This window comes from Neopsephotus bourkii, unplaced genomic scaffold, assembly GCF_033783945.1.
Source record: "Neopsephotus bourkii isolate Nb327-2 ecotype Australia unplaced genomic scaffold, CSIRO-AGI_Nbou_v1 NB_384, whole genome shotgun sequence".
NCBI lineage: Eukaryota > Metazoa > Chordata > Aves > Psittaciformes > Psittacidae > Neopsephotus > Neopsephotus bourkii.
The window spans coordinates 1669893-1692063 of NW_026900889.1; the positions used below are offsets into that span (position 1 = coordinate 1669893).

Here is a 22171-nt window from a genome sequence, read left to right on the forward strand (position 1 = left end):
ATTCCTGGTGGGAGCTGACACCCCCAGCCCTGCTGCAGCCCCTCATCCTCCCTGGAGCACACTGATGGTGTCTGCTTCTGCCTGCGGGGCTGTGACTTTGTCAAACCCCTGTTTCGGGATACGGGGGGCCACCATTGAGGGACCGCATGCCCGGACCCCCCCTGGTGGTACCTGGTTGCGGGTTAACCCCGCAGCGGGTGCGTGATGCGGGTCCCGGTGCGGTGCTGGGGGGCGGCTCCTGGGAGGCCCCGTGCCCCGCTCGGTGTCACCGCCCCGCGCAGCCGGACCCGCCCCGCACCGAGGGGAGGGGGGGGCGGGACGCGCCCGAGCGCTGCGGGAGGGGCCGCAACGGGGCCTCCCGCAGGTACCGGCTGCGTCACGCGTGGGGCGGCCTGGGGGGGCGGACACTGGTACAGCGACCCCTCCCCTGTGCCCGCGGCTGCGAGGGGCTGGGATCCCCCCCTCCCTTAGTGCTGCTTCGTGGGCACCCTCCCCCCCCGCGTCCTGCGGGCGGTGCTGGTGCGGGAGCATGAAGGTGAAGGTGATTTCCGTCCTGGAGGACAACTACATGTACCTGGTCATCGAGGAGAGCACCCGCGATGCCATCGCCGTGGATGCTGCTGTGCCCAAAAGGGTGAGTTACAGCCCCGCTGTGCCCCGGGTGGGTTGTGGGGTCCCATGCGGCGACGCGTCCGTGGTGGCGGTGGGCATGTGTGGTGTTCACATTTGGGGGCTTCAGATGGAGCATCCTAGCAGCATCGCTGACCCCTGCTCAGCCCCATGGTGTGGGGTATCTGTGCCAGACCTGCCTCCATGGAAGAGACATTTCTGTCTGGGCTGGAGCCTGACAGACCCCCCAGCAAAGGAAAATAACCCTGAACAGAGCTTTGGAGCACGCTCGCATGTGAAATCCTCACTCTGGGGAGGAATCGCTCCTTGTTGCTGGCTCCCTGGGCTGGTGACAGACCCCCTCGTGCCCCCTCAGCCGCAGCGCATCCTGCCAGTGCTGTCGCGGGTTTTGAGCGTTTGTTGCTGACTCGGACGTTTCCTTCCTCTCGGAGGAGCGGAACCGGGAGCCGCCGCAGGGGTGTTCCGAGCGGTGCACGTTAAGTTGGTGTTAGAACCGTCCTGGCAGCCCCGCACGGCTCCTCGCTGTGGCCAGCACCCATGGCGTGGACACCGTCTCGCTGCTGTGGTGAGAACGCCATGGTCTGTGCTGCACATCCGTGCCGGGCTGGGAAAGCACCGGCCATAAAGTGCCGCTGTCCCATGGGGACAGGGTGTTCCTATCAGCCTCCTCTGCTCTGTGCTCAGACAGCTCGGACTTCATCCTAACCACAACCCAGGAGGTGGTTTTGGGTGCTCTGCCTCTCGCTGGGACAGATCCTGTGCTGGGATAGGCATGGTGGCCACAGGAGCCATGGTGCTCTTCCTTCTTCTGGCTGAATGTGGTTCTGGTCAACCTGATCCAGATGAAAATGCCCTGTTCATTGTAAGAGGTTGGACTAGATGAGCTTTGAAGGTCCCTTCCAACCCAAACCATTCCATGATTCCATACTCCGGGTCTGTTTCAGTTGCTGGAAATCATCAGGAAGGAGGATGTGGTGCTCAGAGCCATCCTCACCACCCATCACCACTGGTAAGTGCTGCTGGTGCGAGTCGGGGATTGGGGTGGCCATGATCCAAATGGGATCAGCAGTGCCCATTCCCTCCTCTCCTGGTGCAGGGACCATGCAAAGGGCAACGAGGAGCTAGCGAGGCTCTGCCCTGGCCTGCGCGTGTACGGTGCTGATGAGCGGATCGGGGCCCTGACGCACAAGGTGACCCACGAGCAGGAGCTGATGGTGCGTGCCCGTAGGACCCTGCACGGATCCTGCCCCATGGTGTGGCCATGGCGCTGGGTTGATGGGGAGCAGAGCTGAGCCGTGGTGCTGGGGCGGTTGCAGGTGTGGCACCACAGGTTGGGGTTGGGATGGAGCACTGGGCTGGAGGAGAAACCTCGTCCCATTCCCAGCCCCTTTGGTACTGCACTGCGGGATGCAGCCCTCTCCTGGGACACCATCAGAGCAGACTCATGCAACATGGGTCTCACCCAAAACCAGCATCCCCAGCACGTGTGGCCTCCTGAGCCCCCGGTGGGTGACACTGCAGGGCCTGGGGGGGGTCTGACTGCACATCAGGGTGACACCAGCTTGGTCCTGACCCTCTTCCCCCACAGTTTGGGGCCATCCGGGTGAGGTGCCTCTTCACCCCCTGCCACACCTCAGGCCACGTGTGCTACTTCATGTGGGAGGATGGCTCTCCTGATGCTCCAGCTCTATTCTCAGGTATCACACCCTGCAGCCATGCAGCAGGACATGCTGTGTGCCTGCTGCCTGTCCCCCTGCCTGTCCCCCCATTCCTGGGAGCGGGACCAGGGTCCCCTCCATATCCATACCCCATTCCCTGCAGGTGACACCCTGTTTGTGGGAGGCTGCGGGAAGTTCTTTGAGGGCACAGCAGAGCAGATGTACACCAACCTCACCCAAATCCTGGGGGTTCTGCCAGAGGAGACGGTGAGTGCTCCACACCTCACCTACAGCCTAGGAAAGGAACCCCAAAACGAGGAGGGGGCTCGAGGGTAGCATTGCCCATCCCTGGGGCTGCAGTGGGACCTGTGTGAGTGTCAGATCCAGCACCAGGAGCATGTTTGATGCTGGTTGCAGAAGGTGTTCTGTGGCCATGAATACACCGTCCGGAACCTCAAGTTCGCCTTGAAAGTGGAACCAGAGAATGAAATAGTGAAGAAGAAGCTCGCATGGGCCAAAGTAAGTGGCTGTGTCCCTGCTGGGGTGGGGTGTGAAGGGGGATGCTGGCTCATGTTGGGCTTTCGGATGTCTCTGGTTCCTCCGCAGCAGCGGGATGATGAGGACTTGCCCACGGTGCCCTCCACGCTGCAGGAGGAGTTCCTCTACAACCCCTTCCTGCGGGTCACGTAAGCAGTGATGGGCCCCACTGCAGGGACACCCCAGACTGGTCCTGCCCCATGCTCTGCTCCCCTTTTCCTTCCAGCATCATCCCTTTTCCCAATGGCTTTGCTGGCCAGTGACAACTCCAAACCCTGAGGGAGGGGACACAGGATCTTGCACCACACACACCATGGGTGCCACAGATGAGCCCTGTGGTCCCCAGCACCCTCAGCACAGGGAGATGACCCCATTGTCCATCAGGGAGGAGGGTTGCCATCCCACCCGCCCCAGTCCCAGCAGAGCTAGTCTCCTTGCAGGGAAGAGGCTGTGCAGAAGTTCACGGGCAAGACGGACCCAGTGGAGGTGCTGAGGACCCTCCGCACCGAGAAGGACAACTTCAAGAAGCCCAAGGAGCGGCCCAACCCTCAGGCCATGCTGGCGTTTGACTGGGGACTCTTCAGCCCCTTCCTGGAGAAGAAGTGAGCAGCTGTGGTACCACTGTCCCCATCCTGGTGGGAGCTTCCCCTGGGCTGTGTCCCTCCGGCTCTCACTCCCATCAGATTCAGCACATGGCATAGGGATGTGTAACACAACCACTGCCTTATGGAAGCCATCCAAACCACTGACCCTGTGCAAAGCAGCACCAGGTGGAGATGAGGCCTGGAGGGATGCGTGCTCCAACCCACTGGCTTCAGAAAACACTTCTCAAGGCAGGACAGCATTCAGGCAGCAAACACCAAGGTGCTGCTCCCCATCCATTGCTGCTTCCCCCTCCAGGATGAAAGCCTGGGAAGCTCTTGGCTGAAAGCTGCATTTATGTGGCCTTCTATTCAGAACAAGAGCTGAGGAGCAGTGGGGTCCCTTGAGCCTCTTCACTTTGCAGCCTCTTCCTTCAGGTTGTGCAGAACCTACTGTGTTTTGGGTTTTAAGTGTGAGTGATGTGCAGAGCTTGGTTTTATGCAGGTGGTGGGAGGTGCATTATAAAGTAGTTTTATTTTTGGGGTTGATGGCAGCTCTGTAAATAGCTGTGAAGTTCCCCCTGAAGGGCCTGGGCTGCTCCAGGTTCTTCTCTACCTCCACATGCAGCATGTGACTGTCTTGGTGCTGCTGCACCTACCCTTCTTGTGCACAGCTCCAGAGAACATAGAGGAGCTGCTCCCATCATCCTCTCCCCCATGTTGTTGTTTTAAACAGTGCCAATTATAAACTATATTGTTTCTTAACACTGGAATAGAGTTGACTTCAGGATCTTTCACGTGTGGATTGCATCACTTCCCAGTGCTGCCAGGTTTGTGGCCATTTCCTTCCCTTGCTAGAAGCAAGGCTAAGGTTTTTGGTTGCCTTTTAAGTTATAGTGTTAGAATTCATCCTGCTGCACAAGCTGCCTGTTACCATGTTTAAATGTAATTGGACAGTTTGCAGATGTTACCTGTGTGTTCCTTAGGAGGTTCGTGTACAGTAGGAGCAGGATGAACCCCGTGTGCTCAGGGAGGGCTCTTGGACCAGCACCAGCTCTGTTCATGCTGGCAGAAGCAGCTCAAGAACAAGCTCCATGTTCTTAAGAGCTTGGAGTGTCTGTAAAGCTGACTTGGCTTGTTTCAAGTGGAGAACCCGATGGCTTTGGCAATGTGCAGGTAACTGGAAAAGAGACTTATGTAGAGCCCCAGTTGTTTCATCTCCAGCTAATTTAGATTTGTGCACTTCCAGCCTGATGTGCATGTTCTCAACAGAAACAGCATGCGTCTCCCTTGCACTGAGGTACAGGGTTGATGGTCTCAGCACTTTTGGACTGACCCTGTGTCAGCAGTGGTCCCTCCTGTGGATAACTACCTGCTTTAGTGTAACACTGTGTTATAAAGCTATGCATGGGAAAGGGTGCACTGAAAGCACTGAAATGAGGGTGGGCAGGGGGAGGTTCTCACCTTAGGAACACTGTGAATTCACTCACTGATCAGCGGCACCTGAAAAATGTACAGCTTTAATTAAAAACCAGTATCAAAAATGACTTTTACACTCTTGCCTTTACTTAGAACAGAGAGGAGGAGCTTGGAGGAGGACACAGACTGTGCTGCAGGGAGACGCAGGTCAATCAAGGGCTGGCAGCTTTGCTCTGACAGCTGAGCTCAAGGTCTGCAGTAATGGTGGGAGGATCCTTGCCCAGGGTTCAGCCTGAGCTAGATCCAGGCACCAGCTCCCGCTGGTTGCATTTCCTCTGAAGGAACAAAGCAATGGGGAAGCTTTTGCCCAGTTTACTCCCTGTAGAGTCCTTCCTCACAGAGCAGGAACTGGAAATACTGAAGTGATTCAGCAAGGTGGTTCTTCAGCTCATGGTCACTTGCAGCTACACCAGTCATCAGGAGAGATCCCGCATCTATCAGCATCCCCTTGAGTTCAGGTACAGTTGTGAATCCTCTTGCACATCCTTCCCCTCCACACACACACTGGAGCTCCAATAGGCATTCACATTAAATAGACCAAAACCAGTTCATAATTCAGTTGTTTTTCTGTGCACAGCTCTGAAAACACTCCCACATATAAAAACAGTGAGACAGGCACACGTCACCTCCAGCAACAATAGCCCAAAGCTGCTTCACATCCATCTGTCTTCTGGTAAAGCATCATAACATGCTGCATTAAACCAGATGTGCTTTACTAACCTCTTGGATTGCTCCAGTAAACTACTTGTAGAGATTACACCTCACAGGCACCTTCTAGTAACTTTAGTGCAGTAACACCTTTCAGAGACACTAAGGGCTTTGTCCTTCCTTGGCAACAAAGCTGGTAATTCCTGAAACACTGAAAATACTGTTTTCTCTGACTTTAATCACATTATCCATCAGTAACTGCTGTCAAGGATGGGGTAGATGTGCCAATCCTGTGACTCCCTCCACTGTGTATTTAGGTAGAGAGATATAATTACCCACAGCTATAGACAACTGTTATAATTAGAGGGAATAAAGTCACTATTAGCTTTCTCTTCAACATTCAATTCACATTGCAGCAGGCAAAAAAAGCAGCCCCAGAGATGCTGCTGCTCACCGGATGCTGGTACCACCCCCTGTGACAGGGCAAAGAAACCACACTCCCTCAGAGCAGTGAAATGTTAAAGCAGAACCTTGAGGTCTAATGAGACCATTCCTAACTTACTGAGGGTGTCCCAGCAGAGGCAGCCATAAAAATGAGTGCTGTGAACACACAGCAAGGCCTGGAGGAGTAATTCTGTCATGGAGCACAAAGCTCACCTCAGTGAGGCTACAGCCCACTGCAAGCCAGCTCCTCCAGTACCTTAAATCATCAGTTCTGGGAGGAACAGGGCTGTAAAGAGAGTGCAGGTTTCATCCTACGTGGAGCCCAGGCTGCATAATGCATAAAAGCCAGTGTTTGGGTTTTATTTACATCACTTCAATAATCATAAAGCTGTAGGTATTACATTGCCTGCCTATACACACATTGCCTCCTCGTCCCTCACGAGTCAGAAATTGCACAGAACTTTAGCTCTTTTGAGCATCTTAAACATAATTGGGTCAAAAAGGCACCGAGTGTCTGCATCTGGGCTTCTCAGTGTCACCATTTGATGTTAAATCCAGTGCTTGTCTTCTCCACGGCGTGGTATTCCGTGTGCAAAGCTTTCACAGCCTTTTCCGACTCCACACCACCCAGCCACTGCTCATAGAGCTCACGGACAGTCCGGTTCTCCTCTGGAACTGCAGTCTGAACAGACTCATACAACGCCTCAACCTGCTGCAGCTGGTCCTTGCTGGAGTCACCATCGAGTTTGATCTGACCACCTCCATTTAAACAGCCTGTGTGCAACGAGGTGAGAAAACAGCACTGAGGTTAGAAAGCACTTCAGCTTCAGCAGACAAACCCAAACCGCAACTGCAAACAGCTACATAAAGAGAGCATGATGACAGTTGTGGTTTACTCCTCAGCTACCTAACAGCAGCAGAGCTGCAGCTCTAGAAGGGAGATCCCTGGCCTGGTGTGCCCCAGTGTCAATTCAGACTGCAGAAAGCTGGGACACAGGGATGCCAGGAGGTCCTGGCTCTCACCTTGTGCCTCCAGAGAAAGGCCAGGACACATTTCAGGTGAGAACAGCCTTGGGGTCTCAACCGAAGGTAAGAAACATGCCTGGGATACGTTCTGGGTTTGCTGTTGGGGTGGAGTTTGACTACGTAGCATTTGGCTGCACCAAGAGGTGTCCTGGTGGGCTGGGGCTGTGCAGACCTCCAAGGAGATCTGCTCAAACATGCAAAGAGAAAGAGGAGGGCTTGCACAAGGTGGAAAAGGGAATAAAACAGGTAGCGAGAGACTCTTCAGCAGCCACAGCAAATGTTCTCTAAAAGCATTAACAGTCGATTTTGTGCAATTTTAGAGGCAGAATCTCCTCATGTACCAAAGGGCTCAGAAAACCAGGAGGGCTTCCTTAAAAGCACTAACTATGTAAATTTAGTGCACTGGAATTTAATCGTCATTCCTTAAATCCTGAAGAATTTATTTCCTGCTTCTAGGCAGGAAAACATACATACAAACAGCACTAAAATACTGATGCTGCTTGGTGGTGTCACGGTTTGGGCAGAGCTCCACAGAGCTGCTCACAGCTGTGAGCTGAGGCACTGCAATCCCAGTGTGGTCATTACCTGAGGGACAGGCCATGACTTCCACATAGTGGTAAGGCGATCTCCCTCGTTTCAGCTTCTGCACCAAGTTCTGGATGTTTCGAAACCCATACGCCAATGCAAACTGGAGCAGGACTGCTCCATCCTTCTCCAGTGTCACCTCCTGGAAGTCCTTGTTTCTGAGGAACAAGAGCAGGTAAAACACCTTCTCCCAATTAACTGCTATTTTAAACTTCAAAGAGCCCTGTGCTAAGCCAGGTCTTGCTCAAGAAAGCTGTCCTAGTTCTTTGCCACCCAAAGAAAAGAGATGAAGGAACCATCTAACAGATCCTTTTCAGCCTGGTTGGAGGACCCACCACCTGAGCTGGCTTTGCTGAGGAACACCTGTGTTGAATAAATCCTTAAAAGCTGAGCAAATGGAGCCTGAACAAGAGCTTCATTGTGACAGAGCTTTACAGCTGGCTTCAGCCAAGTTAGAGGAAGCTTTTAAATAGGAGTGGGTCATAAAACAAGGAAGCAAACCATTCCTAAAGGCTTCCAGACTCCTAAGGTTGGTGGCAATACCTGTTCCTGATAAAAGAGTGAGTAATTTGATTTTTATCATGTTTTTCATAGTGAGCCTCAGGGGGACTGTTTCTTCTGCTTCCTAGTCCAGAGAATCTTAAACTTGAATATTACTAATCAAGGATGTAATTCATAACAAATGGTACTTTAGTGTTGTAGCTGGCCTAATAGTGTTGTACCTGCTACAAAGAATCTCAGCTGACTGAGCCTCCATGCCCAAACTCAAGGGACTTGTTTTCTGCCTTCCACAGCACAACTAAAAAGCCCCAAAGCCCTTACATAAGCTCTTCTGTTCTGTGACAGTGAGATTAGGAACTACTTCATTAGCCTGGCTGCAGGTGTGGCAGCTCAGATCCATGGGAGCTCTGTCTTCTAAATGACTCCAAAAGTTGCTGCAACTTGATAGTGGGAAAATCCATCAGGCCAAAGTCAAGCCTGTGGGTGGTGCAGGGGCTGAACTCTCCAAGGGAAAGGCTGTGTGAGCACTGCCTGATTTATTGCCCAGCAACTGTGGGAGTGAGAATCCAATTCCCATGCCTTGGAGTAAAATCTTTAACATTGCAAAGAAAGTTTCAGCCCATCAGCAAGATAAGAGCATGAACAGAATTCCAATGAAAATAGCGCTTTCTGTAGGGCTTTAAAGCTTCTTACTTTAAAGGTTTGTACTGAACTGTATCCACTTGAATTCCAAAGAGCTCCTTGGCTGCGTATTTGTATATGTGCTCCAAGTAGCCACCAGAACCACCTCCAGAGTGGCTTGTGAGCTCCTCTTCTGCAGTGCTGAATCTGCAGGGAGGAAGAAAGAAACAGTTTTAGGGGACTCTGTGATAAGCCAGAACAACCAGAACAAATGCAAAGGTCCAGGGGACTCAAAAGCAACAGAATAAACTCTTTCTGAGCTCCTAGCTTTTCCTTTTCTCTTGGGAACCCACTATTTATAGCTTTAGAGCCCAGCAGCTTTAACTCTGTGCTGCCTGCATCCTCTGGTCCAGCTCAGTGGAAATAACATCACATGCCACAACCAGGCTTGATCCTGCCAACTTGATCTTTGTGTACCAAGAGTACGTTTGGGAATGTTGAAGTTACAAGGGCAATGTGTAGTTTGTTAGCTTCCTGTTTAATACCTCTACAAACATCCTGGATTTGAGAGAGAAATACTAAAGCTACGGTGGTGTGGGTCTGCGCAATTCATACTTCTCTTGGAGAACACAACCTGGCAGAAGTCTTTGCTTGGTCATCTCAGGGCTAAAGCTTTCCTGCAATACCAACAAAAGCAGAGTTCATGATTGAAAGCTCTAGCTGTGTGTTATATGTTCTTTGAAACCAGCTACTTCAGATGTGGCTGCTGGGACCTGAGATATCACTGCTGGGAGGTATCAGCGCTATGACCACAAGCACAGAGACAAACCCCACGTTGTTGTGGTTTTGTGTGCTTAGAGTCAGGTAAGAAAGGTGAACGAAGCTAATGATGCCAGGACGTGGCTGTCCTCAGCAGGATCCTGGTTCAAGTTCAGCACAGCTGTGTTTAACCCCGGTTCTGTCATTCTAGTTCTGCACAAGTAATTCCCTCTCCCTGACATGCCAAAACACAACTAACCACTCACAGGTCAAGATAATGTTTCTTGAGAATATCTCACCAGATGGAGGCCACAACAATAGCTTTTGTTAGGAGAGAATAACAAGATGAGGGATCTGCTCCTAAGCACTCCTCAGGCACTGACACTTGCATTCTCCTATGAACAGCTGCAGAAGGGAAAACACTTGAACTCAGGCCAGAGAGTTTCAAGTCGAATGGAAGATGTTGCCTCTCCCAGATAACATCTTTGCTTTGGCAGAGCTGCAGAAGGCAACACTCAAGCCTGCAATCACCCCCTGAACCTATTTTTAATGTGATGTTGTTTACAGGAACTGAGCTTCATTAACAGCATGTTTCAGTGTGTCTGGCCTCACGTACTGCTGCTCTCTTAAACCGAGCCTGCCAGTGAAGCCTCAGCGCTGGCCTGGAGCAAACAGTTACAGCAGCGAAAGTCCTGGGATTTCTGGCACTTGGGTTCCTTCTTGCTGCCAAATGTAATAACCTCTTAATGGGCTTTTCCACGTGCTGGGGGATAGAGCAGAACAAGAGCCATCAGAGTGCTCCAAGTCCTGAGGAATACGTGCTGTTTGTAAGCAGTCAATTTACCCAGTGTGTTAAAGCTCCAGAAGGTGATTGAGGCACTTTATCACTGCTAGCATGAGGCCTGGTGCTCACAATGTCCTCCTAAGAACCTGGCCAGAGATGCTTATCAAGTCATTAGACATTCAGTTCTATGTTATAACTGACACTTCCATAATGTCATTTCCTAAGGGAACCCAAACACTTCAGAACCTTCTTCTCCATTTTCTGTTGATGCTGTAACAACAGAGCAGGTACAACAGAAGTACTTGTTTATGTGGGCAAAGTTTAAAGTTGTACCTTTGGGACTCAACCATGCAGGCATTTATTATAGCTGAGGATACTTCTTTTTTTATGTGAGCTATTTGTGTACAAGTTACGTTAGAGAAAGCCACTTAATGCAGGAAAAAGTGTGTATAAGTAGATCTGAGCTAGTAAATGTGTTAGGTGAAACCTACACCATTGATACACTGCAGTGTAGCAGAAGGAAACTGAGGCTTTGTGCAGGCACATTGCTGTAAATCTCTGTAAGTTTTGCTTAGATGAAAGGGACTGGATGGCAGTAGGGTCTCTACCTCACATTCTCTTTGCAGAAGCACAGGAATGACCTCTGTAACAACTTCATCTAGGAAATAGGCCTCATGTATGGACACTGCCCTTCACAGCTCACTCAACAGCCATGTGCTGATCAGGCAGCTCCCCAGCAAAGGCTGCCAATGGCACTTGGTTGTACTGGAAAGACTGGAAGCCTATTTAGGAATAAACCACATTTCAAATCAAGAATGTCACATCTGCAAGGGGTGCAGCTGAAAAGAGATTAAATCCTGATCTAAGCATGTGCTGGATGCTGCATATTTGGGGGATCAAAAGCTCTTGTAAAAACTGAAGTTTTTGAACCACAGACTTATCTTTCATAATGCCTAAAGTCTGCCAAACATGCAGCCTATTTATTCGTGTGCAAAGTGCTACGAAGACACGTCTTTCACACTGAAGAATGCTGTGGTTTAGTGTTAGTGCAGAACCAGCACTGCACATCAGCTGAGAGGAGTAAAATGGGATCTAAATGTTTCCACCATCACTTAGATCTCTCTGTAGTTGTCACTTAAACAGATGTTACTCTTCAGTTCAAGCAACCAAAGTCTCATCTGGTTTGCATGTGTCTTAGATTGGTGTTTTTTCCTCAAGACTCCTAGAGATGAGCTGAGACACCTGAGTATTTTTAACTTGTGCTTTAAATCTGGGATACAGTAGCTCTGATAACATGCAACAGAGACGTGCAAACTGAGCACGGGCAGTAACAGGCTTTGTTTTAGCATACTTATTAGCACTGATGAAGATTCTTTCACTTCCCAAAGGCTGCAGGTGGGTTTTTGCAGCATTCCACCAGCTACAATGGGAGTAACAGTAATGTGCAAATGACTGTTCCAGTTTGTACTTCTCTCCACAATCATTTTGCCATTATAGTCTCACTGAGCTCAATCTAGCAGCTCTGCTGGTTTACAATGAAAGCTGCTGATACTTGGGCTACTAAAATCTAGAACAAATAGCTATAGATTCTCCAAAAATTCATCATATTCTGTAGATTAAGTATTTCGGTGCACAACTGTCTGGATTCAATTAACAAAGGGAAACAAACTGGATGCAAACACATGCAGCTTGCGTTGAACAGTAGGGGAAAGGGGAATTCTGCTGAAGAACTCTAGAAATGGCGTGTGAAAACATGACAGAAGATGCAACTAAGATTTTGTTCTTACATGGTATCCAATGGAGCATTATCTACATCTGACAGAGAGACTCCTTCTTGTTCCAACAACTTGAGCACTTCTCCTAAAGCAGAACCACAGACATAAAAAGTTCTTATTCTCAGGATAAAGAAAACCAGAATCCACAGATCAGGACACAAGGTTTCATATACAATTTCTGCCAGGACACAATTTGCATTATCAAATGTAATTATACAGCAATTCCATACACTACATCCTCTCTGAGAGACAAAGGGTTACTAAAACTAGCAAAAGCCTTGCTCTGAGGCTTCCATACATTAGCTGGACTGCCTCTGGCTCTGCTTACCTGTGGTGATTACACAGTCCACATCACGAGTTTGGTACTCTTGGTTGAAAAAGTCTGGCCTTGAAGCCTCTAGCTTTTTGTCATAACAGGGCATCACTGTTACATGGTATATCTGGTCGGGTGTTAAGCGCTGGAAGAAAGACAAAGCTGTGCAGCTGGGTTGGCCAACATCAAACCAAGCTCTTGAGGCAGATGTTTTCCTGGTAGAAATGAGAATGATGTTTCCCCCCACCTCCTTTTGCTAATGCAGATGATCTAAAGTCAGTCAGCAAAGTGAATTCCTAATTATGCAGTTATAGAATATGCTGCTTCTGTGCTACTAAACCCCAGCCCCTGCATCAGCAACTAGAAATGATCCGAGTCAGAAAAACACTCCTGACCATCCAAGAAATAAGCGTAGGCTGAGGAAACAAAGTCACTGACTCCAGGCCATTGTGTCAGTATCTTGCGCCAAATACTCTTAGTAGCTGCCAATTTCTGCAGCAAATATGCAGATGTCAGCATTTACTTAATGCAAGTGTTAAATCATTGCTCATTAATGGACAACAGATCATACAATCAGAACTGGTGCTTAGGTTTCTTATTGGACGAATCTAGGCTGTTATAGCATCGCTCTAGTCTTTAAGTATCAGATTTACATTTGGAAAGATTCCAAATGTTAAAGACTTGAGAACAGAACTAAGTCAAACTGCAACAGAACATTAAGTTGGGAACAAGCAAATCACTTTCAGGCAAGACATGAGCTGCACGTAAGCACTGACTGAAGTTTTGCCTTGCTGAATAACTTCAGATAAATTACTCTGAACATGAAAATACCACATGTAGCCAAGATGAGAGCACAGAGAGACTGAAAAATAAGCCCCTCAAGCCTTCCCAAGTGACACACAAAGTATTAAGTAGTCCATGCAGTATGTGCTCAGTGTTACTGCCCTAGTTGCTAACTTCTCATTAGATAAAACAGAAAGATGTTGCCTTTGTTGGTTTCTGCAAGGAAATTTTTACCTTTAATGTATAACATGTAGCAAAATACAAACTAGCAGCTTAATGCCTTCAGTTTTAGCTGTTTGCCATGAAGCACAGTGCATGCTTCAGAGCCTTACCTGCTGCTCTGCAAAATAGCCCTTGATCAAGGAGCCCATGACCTGCTGCGGAGACTTGGTGGTACTGATATATGGAATGATGAAGCTGCCATGGGTTTTCTCTGCATAGCAGATCCAACCTGGTTAAGAGTGTAATTAGCAAACTAAATTAGAATAGAACAAGCAGCCCTTCACCCTCCCCTCAATCCTAGGCTTAACAACCATTAATAGTCATTTTCAGCCTGGCTTCAGCACAAAAAGCAAAGGAAGTGTCACACAAGATCCAATTTACAGATCATTAGGGAACTGCATGGATCACTGCTATTAACACTGAGATCTCTGTGTATTGTGAAGACAGTAAACCTCTAAGGACATCTATCCAGTTACAGTTTTCTGACCAGCTTTTGGGGTTTCTGCTCTGTACTATTTATGTGCCATTGTATTATTTCCATAAGTAATTCAGTGCCATACCTGGACAGGCAGAAGCAAGCATTGGCAAAGCCTTTCTGTCTTCTGATTGTTTTCGAAAGCGTTTCACAAACTCTCGTTGGCTCTCCAACAGGCTGAAGTTTCTTGAGAAGGTTGTATCAAAAACATAGTGCACACCTAGAGAGTATAGCATATGGGTTAGAATTCACAGGGAAGAGACAGCAAATTACAACAAAACCCTCCACTCAAACCACACATCTTATTTACAGGTACCAACCCCTGCCGTCACGAGTGATGCTCTTTCCATAGCACAATTAAATGAGGAAAAGTGGCAGGAGGACTCTGGATCTAAAATGCAAAGTTCCTTCCTTCCATCACTCCAAGTTTATCATGTGAGTGTAGCTGTAGACAATTCTCATTTTAGCTAATGCCAATTATGAAGCATTGTGAGTCCATGGGGAGGTTATATCACATCAAACTTGTGTGCTCCTTGTGATGCTTAACCCCTCTGTGATGAACAGAACACACCACCACACTTGCCTAAACTCTTCAAGAAGGCAGTCAGCTTCTTTGCTGTTTCCAGGACTCCCATTTTACACCTTGCAGCCAGTGAAGCTCTGGACTGGGGTGAAACAGAAACCACCACCAACTTCTGTTCACTGGGAGTGGCAGTCTGAAAAATCCAACATACAACACCGTTCAGACAATATTAGTAAGGTACGTGCAGAACCCTCATCACACGACAACATCAAATACTTAACTCTGAAGTCAGTAACTTACAACATTAAAGGTCCTTTCCAAACCCACATTCTTACAACACTGGAAGAAGCACAACAGTGCACTGAGGATGTCCTCAGCTCTCTGATTCTCATTTGCCATGACTTGTCACCTACCTTGTTAAAAGCCAGCACTTTGCAGAGTTCTTCGTGGCTCTGCTGAGTTATTAGAACACTCTCTGCTGATGTGATGCAGCCGCTACAAGCTAAACAGTCGTTGAGGGTGATTTTAGCCTTTTCCAGTTTCTGTGCTCCTCCATCCTGTAAAGAAGCAGATCAGAGTCAGTTGTGATCACAGGCAGAATAAGGTAAGGCTTTCCCACCTTTACTATGTTTAGTAGAAAGATGTTGTCTTTTTATGCTCTCAGCTCATCATTGAAAAAGTTTCTTTTAGTAAAATGAAGAGGGTGACAAATACCTTTGAAGTTTTCTGCTTGAATAGCATTATCTGGCACCAGATGCAAACGTGCTGAGGAACTTCAGGAAAATTCTAGCAATACCAAGACCGTAACTTCCATCAAATGCAAACAGTTGCTTAGGCCACCACTATTTGTGCTACATGGTGGGCTAACACTGCTCCAAAACGCTGGAATTCTACGATCCCAGAGGCAAAGAAGGTTTATCTTGCTGGGGTTTTCAGCTTGTGGGTGGCTGAAGATTGCAGTCACTGTTTAAACCATGAGCCTATAGACCACAGAGATCCTAACTAAGCCTTTAAGCACCCATCTCCAGCATGCATTGAATATTGCCCTGGAGAAAGCATGCCAGCTTTGCCACCTGTATCAGATACTGCTCATGGTATTCCTAGAATGGTTTGGGTAGGAAAGCACCTAAGATCATCCAGTTTCAACCCCCAGCTGAATACACTGTCACTGTTTCTTCACAGAACCCTTAATTTCACTCCTGGTGCATAGATGATGTAACCAAACTGCAGCTCACTAACACTGTTTCATTGACACTGAGTGTTCTGCAGTCTTTCTGTGTGCAAAACTCAGGCACTGATGGGAAAAGTGTCACAGCAAATCCCAGTGTGTGGCTTGCCACTGGAAAGAAGTCTTTTTCATAGTATTTGACCTGAATAAGTCAGCTTTCCCATGAGAGTTGCCTCCTAAATGTCACTTCTCAATATAGGCAGAAACAGCCCAGGCAATTAGATAGCATTAAATTAAAACTAAAATAAGAAACTCTAGACTCTTTGGAAGTGCTGTATCCCCCTTTTCTAAATGACAAGGTCACCATCTGCCTGAAGTTAAAGGTACCATTTCGAGATGAATTCCCAGCTTGGTTAACTAAGAAATGCTGACCTGTTCTGGGTAAATAGGAAAATCATCCTGCAAAACTTGGCATTAATTTTAGAATCTTATGAATTGTGCAGGCTACTGAACAAATAATTTGAATTATTATGACAAAATCAGAGCAAAATCTAAGGTTATTTAACTGAACCTCTCTGTGACGTAATGCAATAATAAAAGACATTATCACAAATAACCTAGGAATTGCTAATACTTAAGGACCAATGTCAAAACAGACTTGGCTTATCTGTTTTGACACTGAAAGTCATCACTAATCAAAGCCAGTGTTTCAGAGCGTAAAAGACCGACACAATTGAAACTGTTGCTTATAAAATCAGGTAATTAAAAGCTGGACTTCAGAAAATGGGTATGAGAATGCTGACAGCAACAGTGACACTTTTCTAACATCCTGCTCCTCTCTGAGGCATTAAATAGTTGCAGACTGTTCAAATTCTCAACAATACACTCAGGTTTTCTGGCTATTTTACACAACACAGAAGAAAAATCACACCAACCTGATTGATCTGAAAATAGCTTCCATCTGCCTCAATTCTGATCTTGGCTGCTGCTTTCCCAAGCTTTTTTTCCACTTTTACAGGTTTGATACATTCCTGAAAGAGAAATGAAGCCTGAAAGTGAGAACATGAGCAACGAAGAGGTAGATTTACTTGATCAAACAACTAGTTCTATAGTGAATGCTGCTGCTTCTTACTGTCCCTTAAGCTGTGCTGGATTTTACAGCATCTACAATCACAGAGGGAAAATGTAAAAGCCAAAACTTCTTACCCCTTTCTTACAGAAGGAACACTTTTCCAGCATCATACCAAAAGCAGAAGACACTTTGCTGTTCTTCCGGAAGAACACAGCGGTGTTTTAGGGAGCCTTGAAAGGAACAGAGGCTTCTCTGCAGCCTCCTCTCTCCAATCTTACAGATGCACTCTTCATGGCAAGTTTTAAGTGACGGAGGCGTGGCCACTACATTCAACATGTGCCTTGTGCCAATGAAGGCTCACTTAATGTGGAAAGGGCTCTGACGACCTCAGATGAACTCCCTCCAGTGTTCTGTATTGTTCTGTGATGAAGTCTTGGGGGTGTTTTTTGCATTTGGTGTGATTTTTATTGTTTAGGCACCTTACGTCTCCTTGTCCCACTTCTATAGCTGGGATCCCCTTTGCCTTTTTCCATCCTTGCTCTGCCAACATCCTCAGGTTTCCCCTCCATAACTAATCCATCTTTACTGTATGTCCTGCAGAGACTGGCAGGACCAAGTCATTGTGATGCTTCACCGATGCTCACTGAATACAATCTCTACTTGAAAACAGTCTCTACTTGAGACAGAAAGCAGGTTGCATTACGTACGTGAAAGACTTCGCCAGGAAACCCAGGTACTGCAAGGAATTAATGGAGTTTGCTCTACCCTATTCCACACATCTCACTTCAGAGTGGTTTTACTGTTGTCAGCCAATGTGTCTATGGGGGGGGGGCGGGGTTGGAATTAGATGATCTTAAGGTCCTTTCCAACCCATTCTGTGATTGCTCTCGTACTTTCACTAGTGCTTGAAGACTCCAAGAGGAATAACCTTGACCCGTCCTTGCTGCTCACGCCCTTCTCTCTGCCTCCCGCTCCTGTATGCTGGCATGAGCGTCTATGTGGGTAAGTGTGCAAAGACACTCATTTAGGGTTCAGGGTTCTTTGGGGTCTTAGATTAACGTTTATCAGGGCAGCTTCCAGATCAGGGTGGGAATGACCAACTGGCTGCTGGGCCAAGATATCTCTCTTCTGCTGCTTAGAGGTTTGCTCCCATCAGCATCACTGCCCTCTTTATTCCCTGCGCATGGAGGAGACAATGAGGTATCTCCGTGCTTCTCCCCTTTTATTTAGAATCGCATACAATCATGGAATCAATGAGGCTGGAAAAGCCCTTTAAAGTCACCCAGTCCAACCCTTCCCACCACTGCCAAGGCCACTACTAACCCATGGCATTGAGGCCTCGTCTCCACGGGGTGTGAACACTTGCAGGGACGGTGACTGCAGCCCTGCCCTGGGCAGCCTGTTCCAATGCCTGAGCACCCTCTGGGGCAGGAATTGTTCCTCAGCTCCATCTAAACCTGCCCTGGTGCAGCTTGAGGCCGGTTCCTCTTGTCCCATCCCTTGCTCCCTGGGAGCAGAGCCCAGCCCCTCCTGGCTCCATCCTCCATCAGGCAGTTGTAGGGAGCCATCAGGTCCCCCCATAGCAGGCGGCTGCTGTCACCCTCCTCCCTCAGCGCCATCTTCCCGTGCCCCCCCAGGCGGCGCTGGCCGGGCCGACCCCGGGGCTCCCGAAGGAGGGGTCTGCGGGCCAGGGCCTTGTCTTGGCCCCGCTCCCCGCTCCGCAGCCCCGTCCCGCACCCACCTGCGAGGGCCCGATGTAATCGTCCAGATCGGTGAGCTGCAGCACGCCGCTGAACGGGGACGCCATCGCGCCGGGCGCAGAGGGGCGGTGCCTGCCGCACTGCTGTAAAAGGAGAGACGTCGCGCTGCCGTAAAAGGAGAGATGCCACACTGCCGGAAAGCACGGCGAAGCGGGAGGGCGCAATGGCGGGTGTCGGGTTGAGACGGGCCGGCGCGGCAGACAGGGCAGCGTGTGCCTCAAGCAGGGTGTCTGCAGCGCGTTTGCTGACTCACAGGCTGCAGTGGGAGGTGTGTCAGGCTGAGGTAAGGCACAGGCACTGTGGAGAGGGAGGTGTCATGGTCCATTGCCTTGTAATCACTGTGAGGTGTCTTCGTCAGTCAGATCTTGGGCTGCATCAAAGGAGCGTGAGCAGCAGGGCGAGGGAGGGGATTGCCCACAGAGGTGGTGGATGCCCTATTCCTGGAGACATCCACGGCTGGATGTGGTTCTGGACAAGCAGACCTAGGTGAAGGTGTCTCTTCCCATTGCAAGATGTTAAACTAGATGAGCTTGGAAGGTCCCTTCCAACCCACACTGTTCTATGGGTCTGTAATTCATGTTGCAGAGTAAGGCCTCAAAGCTCTTGAGCCTGTGGAGGTGGCCTGGGTACCTGTCACCCTTCTTGGGACCGTTCTCCCAAGAGAGAGGGGAGAGCACAGTAAAAACTGGGGGTTTTCATATGTGTTGTTGCTCTTCTGGTTGCAGAAGGTGCTGAAGTAAATACTAAGGCACCTCATCAGCTCTGAATCCAGGGAGTTTGTGCAGAGAGACAATGATCTGGTCAAGGGTCTGGAATAACTGTTCTACTTCCTGATAGCTTTCCCATAAACCCATTTGGAAATGCTTTACTAGTGGAGTAGAATCCCGAGGGAAGGAGCAAAAGTCATCTGTGAAGTTGGTTACAGCTGGGTTGTGTGAAGCAGTGCGGGACATGCCCTTTGCAATCTGCATTCTAAACAAGCACAAAGGTGTCAGTTCCAGGGAGAACTTGATGTTCACTCCCAAGTCCCCTTTCACTCAGTCACTTGAGTTCTGTGTACCTACTACTTCAAGGTGAAACCCCGAAGTAGGTCCCAGCAAGCCTTTCAGGCTCTGAGCACTTAGTTCTACACTGGAGAAGTAATAACTCGAGAATTAGGTAGGTTCATTCACAATTATGTGGAGATGCTCATTGAGTAGTTGCATAGTAGAGACTTTTAAGCTCAGCAGTAATGGGTGGGTCATATTAGCAAAGTGCAGGTGGGGTTGTGCAAGAGCCTGGCCCTGCTCTGTGCAGAGATGAAGTCTCCAAGGCAGGGCTGGCACCAGTGCTCAGTTTTGCTATGTGTTATGTCCATTTCTTCTGGATTAAGGCCTGAGAATGTGTAAGTGACCATGATAGGGGAGCTGCTCTGAATTACCCCAGATTTATGTCTGCCCAATTTCTCATTCCTCTTTGGATGTTACAGGCAATCCCTAGAAAGGAAAAAAAGCCACCCTGCAGGTCTAGTTATAAGGCAGTGTTAGAAACTGAGACAACCTCTGTCCCTTCAGGGCAGACATGGTGACATTAATGAAAGGCACAGAAGACACCATATTTTAAATTATTTAATGATTTAAGAGATTATACCAGAAACAATTCTAACTCTGGGCTATATGCCCATGCAGTGCAAGTAGGACCCACAGTGAGGACCGGATTCAAGGAGACTTTAAATCGAGTCTGGAGCTGCTCTATTCCTGCTCAGCTCCAGCCACATGGACAGAATGAAGGTAGGAACCCATGACTGATATTTTGCCTGATCAATAACTACTGATGCAAAGGTGACTGCAGCATAAAACACTTGCAGAGCTTGAGCTTGGCAGTATGAGCACAGGATGCTGAGGGACAGCAGCTCCACCACTGTCCTGTTGACATGGGGGAGCAGAATGCACAGTCTGTGCAGCCACATAGCTGTGTCTCCCAAGGCCGTGTCAGTTACATGTGGAAGGTGATCTCAGCTGCCATCATCAGCATCCTTTCTTGAGCTTCAGTGCTTCCAGGAAAGCAGAGCTCGGAGGGAGGAAGGAACTGCAGCAGGTGATGAGCAGAGCTGTTAGAAAGCCTTGATGAAGCTTAGCAGAAAAAGTGGTGAAGGAATAATTGGCAAAATGACCCCAATTTCTCCTCTTTGCTGGTCTCCTCCCCTTCCTTCCTCTTCTGCTGAACAATAACAGTTGGAAATATGACCTGACTGTGTCCTTGCTGGGGAGTTGACCTTGGCAATTCACTTTTTCTTTTGTCAGCAGAGTTGGACAGCAAAGCAAAGCAGGTGCTTGAATTTCCTTTTCCTTCCACTCCCACTATGAGAGCAGGCAGCAGAGTCCTCACATTGAGAGGTGAGGCTGGGGCACGCTCAGGCTCCTCAGCTTGGCTTTTCTTAACTCATAAGAGCAGCAGGACCAGGACAAGCAGCAGAGTCTCTCCCTCACTCATACACAAATGTTTTAATGGATTTTAACAGTTTTAGGGGCCTGGTTTAGAACCTTCCATAAGCCATTAGGTTAGCACAGATCAGCGGTAGAGAAGCCCTTGCTGTTTACTGCCTGGCTCTGGGTTGGAGTGGTGGATGTGCTTCCCAAATTGGAGGACATGGAGGAACATTTTACACTGGTCTGTGTACCCAGGTTAAGGTAAACTGGGGGCTGGCGTGAGACGAAGATCATACTGGAGCAGGAGGAACTCTTCTGGCTCATCTTCCAGATATACTTTATGCCTGGCCATGGAAATCCCAGAGTTGGAAGTCTGAAGGTTCACCTATGACTGACTTCAATAACAGCTGTTCTCTGCTGCTAGGCAGGACATTTGTGAGCATGTTCTGAGCATGCCATATGTAATTTCATATCTCCTCTTCCTGTGTCTTATCAGTCACTGCTGTTTGGAGCTTGTCATTGAAGCTCTTGTCTTCCTATGGAATTTATATTCTCCTGATAAGATGGTTATCCCTGTGTCCCTGCCTGTGGCAGGGCGTTGGAACTGGATGAGCTTTAAGGTCCTTTCCAACCCAAACCAGTCTGACTCTGTGTTTCTATATGATAGACAAAAAAACCCAAACAGAAATGACTTAAGGTTTGTCATGAGCATTACCCGGTAGAGTTTACATAGGAACAGACGCTGTTGTATGAAATCCTCCCGCTCAGTTACAGCAGCTCCTTCCCCACGGGCCTTCCCCAGGTGAGTGGCTTAGCAGAGACCTCCAGTGGCAGTGGGAGGGATTCCCAGGAGAGAGCCGGGGGGTGTCCAGGGCTCCTGGTGCCCTCTGGTGCTCGGAGGTTCCTTGTGGCAGCCCGGTCCCAGAGGCGCGCTGGTTTCTCTAATGGGTGTCCTGAGCCCCCAGAGCAAGGAAGGGGCTGTGGGCTCTGTATAACTCTGCTGGCTTGGGGCAGTGACCCTATAGGTACCTGCAGGGCTGAGAGGTTGCAGGAGGCAGGAACCAGAACTGATCCTGTAGTGCTTTTCTTACCTTCCCCAGTTCTCTCTGCAGCTCTGACCTTGCCATGTGCTTCTTAACACACTGCTTAATGTCCTATATTTCTCCTGCCTCTCCTGTTCTGGGAAATCGGGACACAGCCAGGCAAATTGCCTGTGTATGGCTCCATGTGCTGTGGTGAATGTGATGTTCAGCCAGGTTCAGTGTTCTGTTTGGTACGTGTTTACTTTTCATCAGATGTAGCAGGAAGGGGTTAAACCTTCCTTCTCTTACCCTGCAGAGCAGGAAGGGGCAGGACCAGCTGAAGTAAACCCCTTGCAGGTGCCTGGCATAGCAAGATGCTCAGTGGTGTGGGGAGAAG

General features: G+C 48.8%; 3 protein-coding genes across 6 annotated transcripts in view; 2 read left to right on the plus strand and 1 right to left on the minus strand.

Moving 5' to 3' along the window:
- Positions 1-474: 474 nt before the first annotated feature.
- Positions 475-3949, plus strand: HAGHL (hydroxyacylglutathione hydrolase like). Its single transcript, XM_061349218.1, has 8 exons — positions 475-634; positions 1575-1639; positions 1727-1844; positions 2219-2327; positions 2452-2555; positions 2706-2807; positions 2895-2974; positions 3266-3949. Exons 1-8 carry the CDS (start codon positions 530-532, stop codon positions 3429-3431), a joined length of 849 nt encoding a protein of 282 aa, XP_061205202.1. The 5' UTR covers positions 475-529; the 3' UTR covers positions 3432-3949.
- Positions 3950-5581: 1632 nt separating this feature from the next.
- Positions 5582-18470, minus strand: CIAO3 (cytosolic iron-sulfur assembly component 3). 2 transcript variants are annotated; one of them, XM_061349216.1, is made up of 11 exons: positions 18326-18470; positions 16448-16543; positions 14758-14901; positions 14405-14537; positions 13907-14041; positions 13457-13575; positions 12357-12486; positions 12041-12113; positions 8783-8917; positions 7589-7746; positions 5582-6751 (listed from the first exon to the last, which is right to left on the minus strand). In XM_061349216.1, exons 1-11 carry the CDS (start codon positions 18389-18391, stop codon positions 6513-6515), a joined length of 1428 nt encoding a protein of 475 aa, XP_061205200.1. In that variant the 5' UTR covers positions 18392-18470; the 3' UTR covers positions 5582-6512. The 2 variants fall into 2 exon arrangements, with proteins under 2 accessions (XP_061205200.1, XP_061205201.1); XM_061349217.1 differs by lacking the exon at positions 18326-18470 and adding an exon at positions 16719-17049.
- A 667-nt stretch (positions 18471-19137) lies between these two features.
- Positions 19138-22171, plus strand: part of MSLN (mesothelin) — a 28518-nt gene continuing 25484 nt past the window's right edge. For all 3 annotated transcript variants that reach the window (XM_061349209.1, XM_061349210.1, XM_061349211.1), the window contains exon 1: positions 19138-20113. The gene's annotated coding sequence lies outside the window, so the exon portion shown is untranslated. The remainder of the gene's footprint in view (positions 20114-22171) is intronic.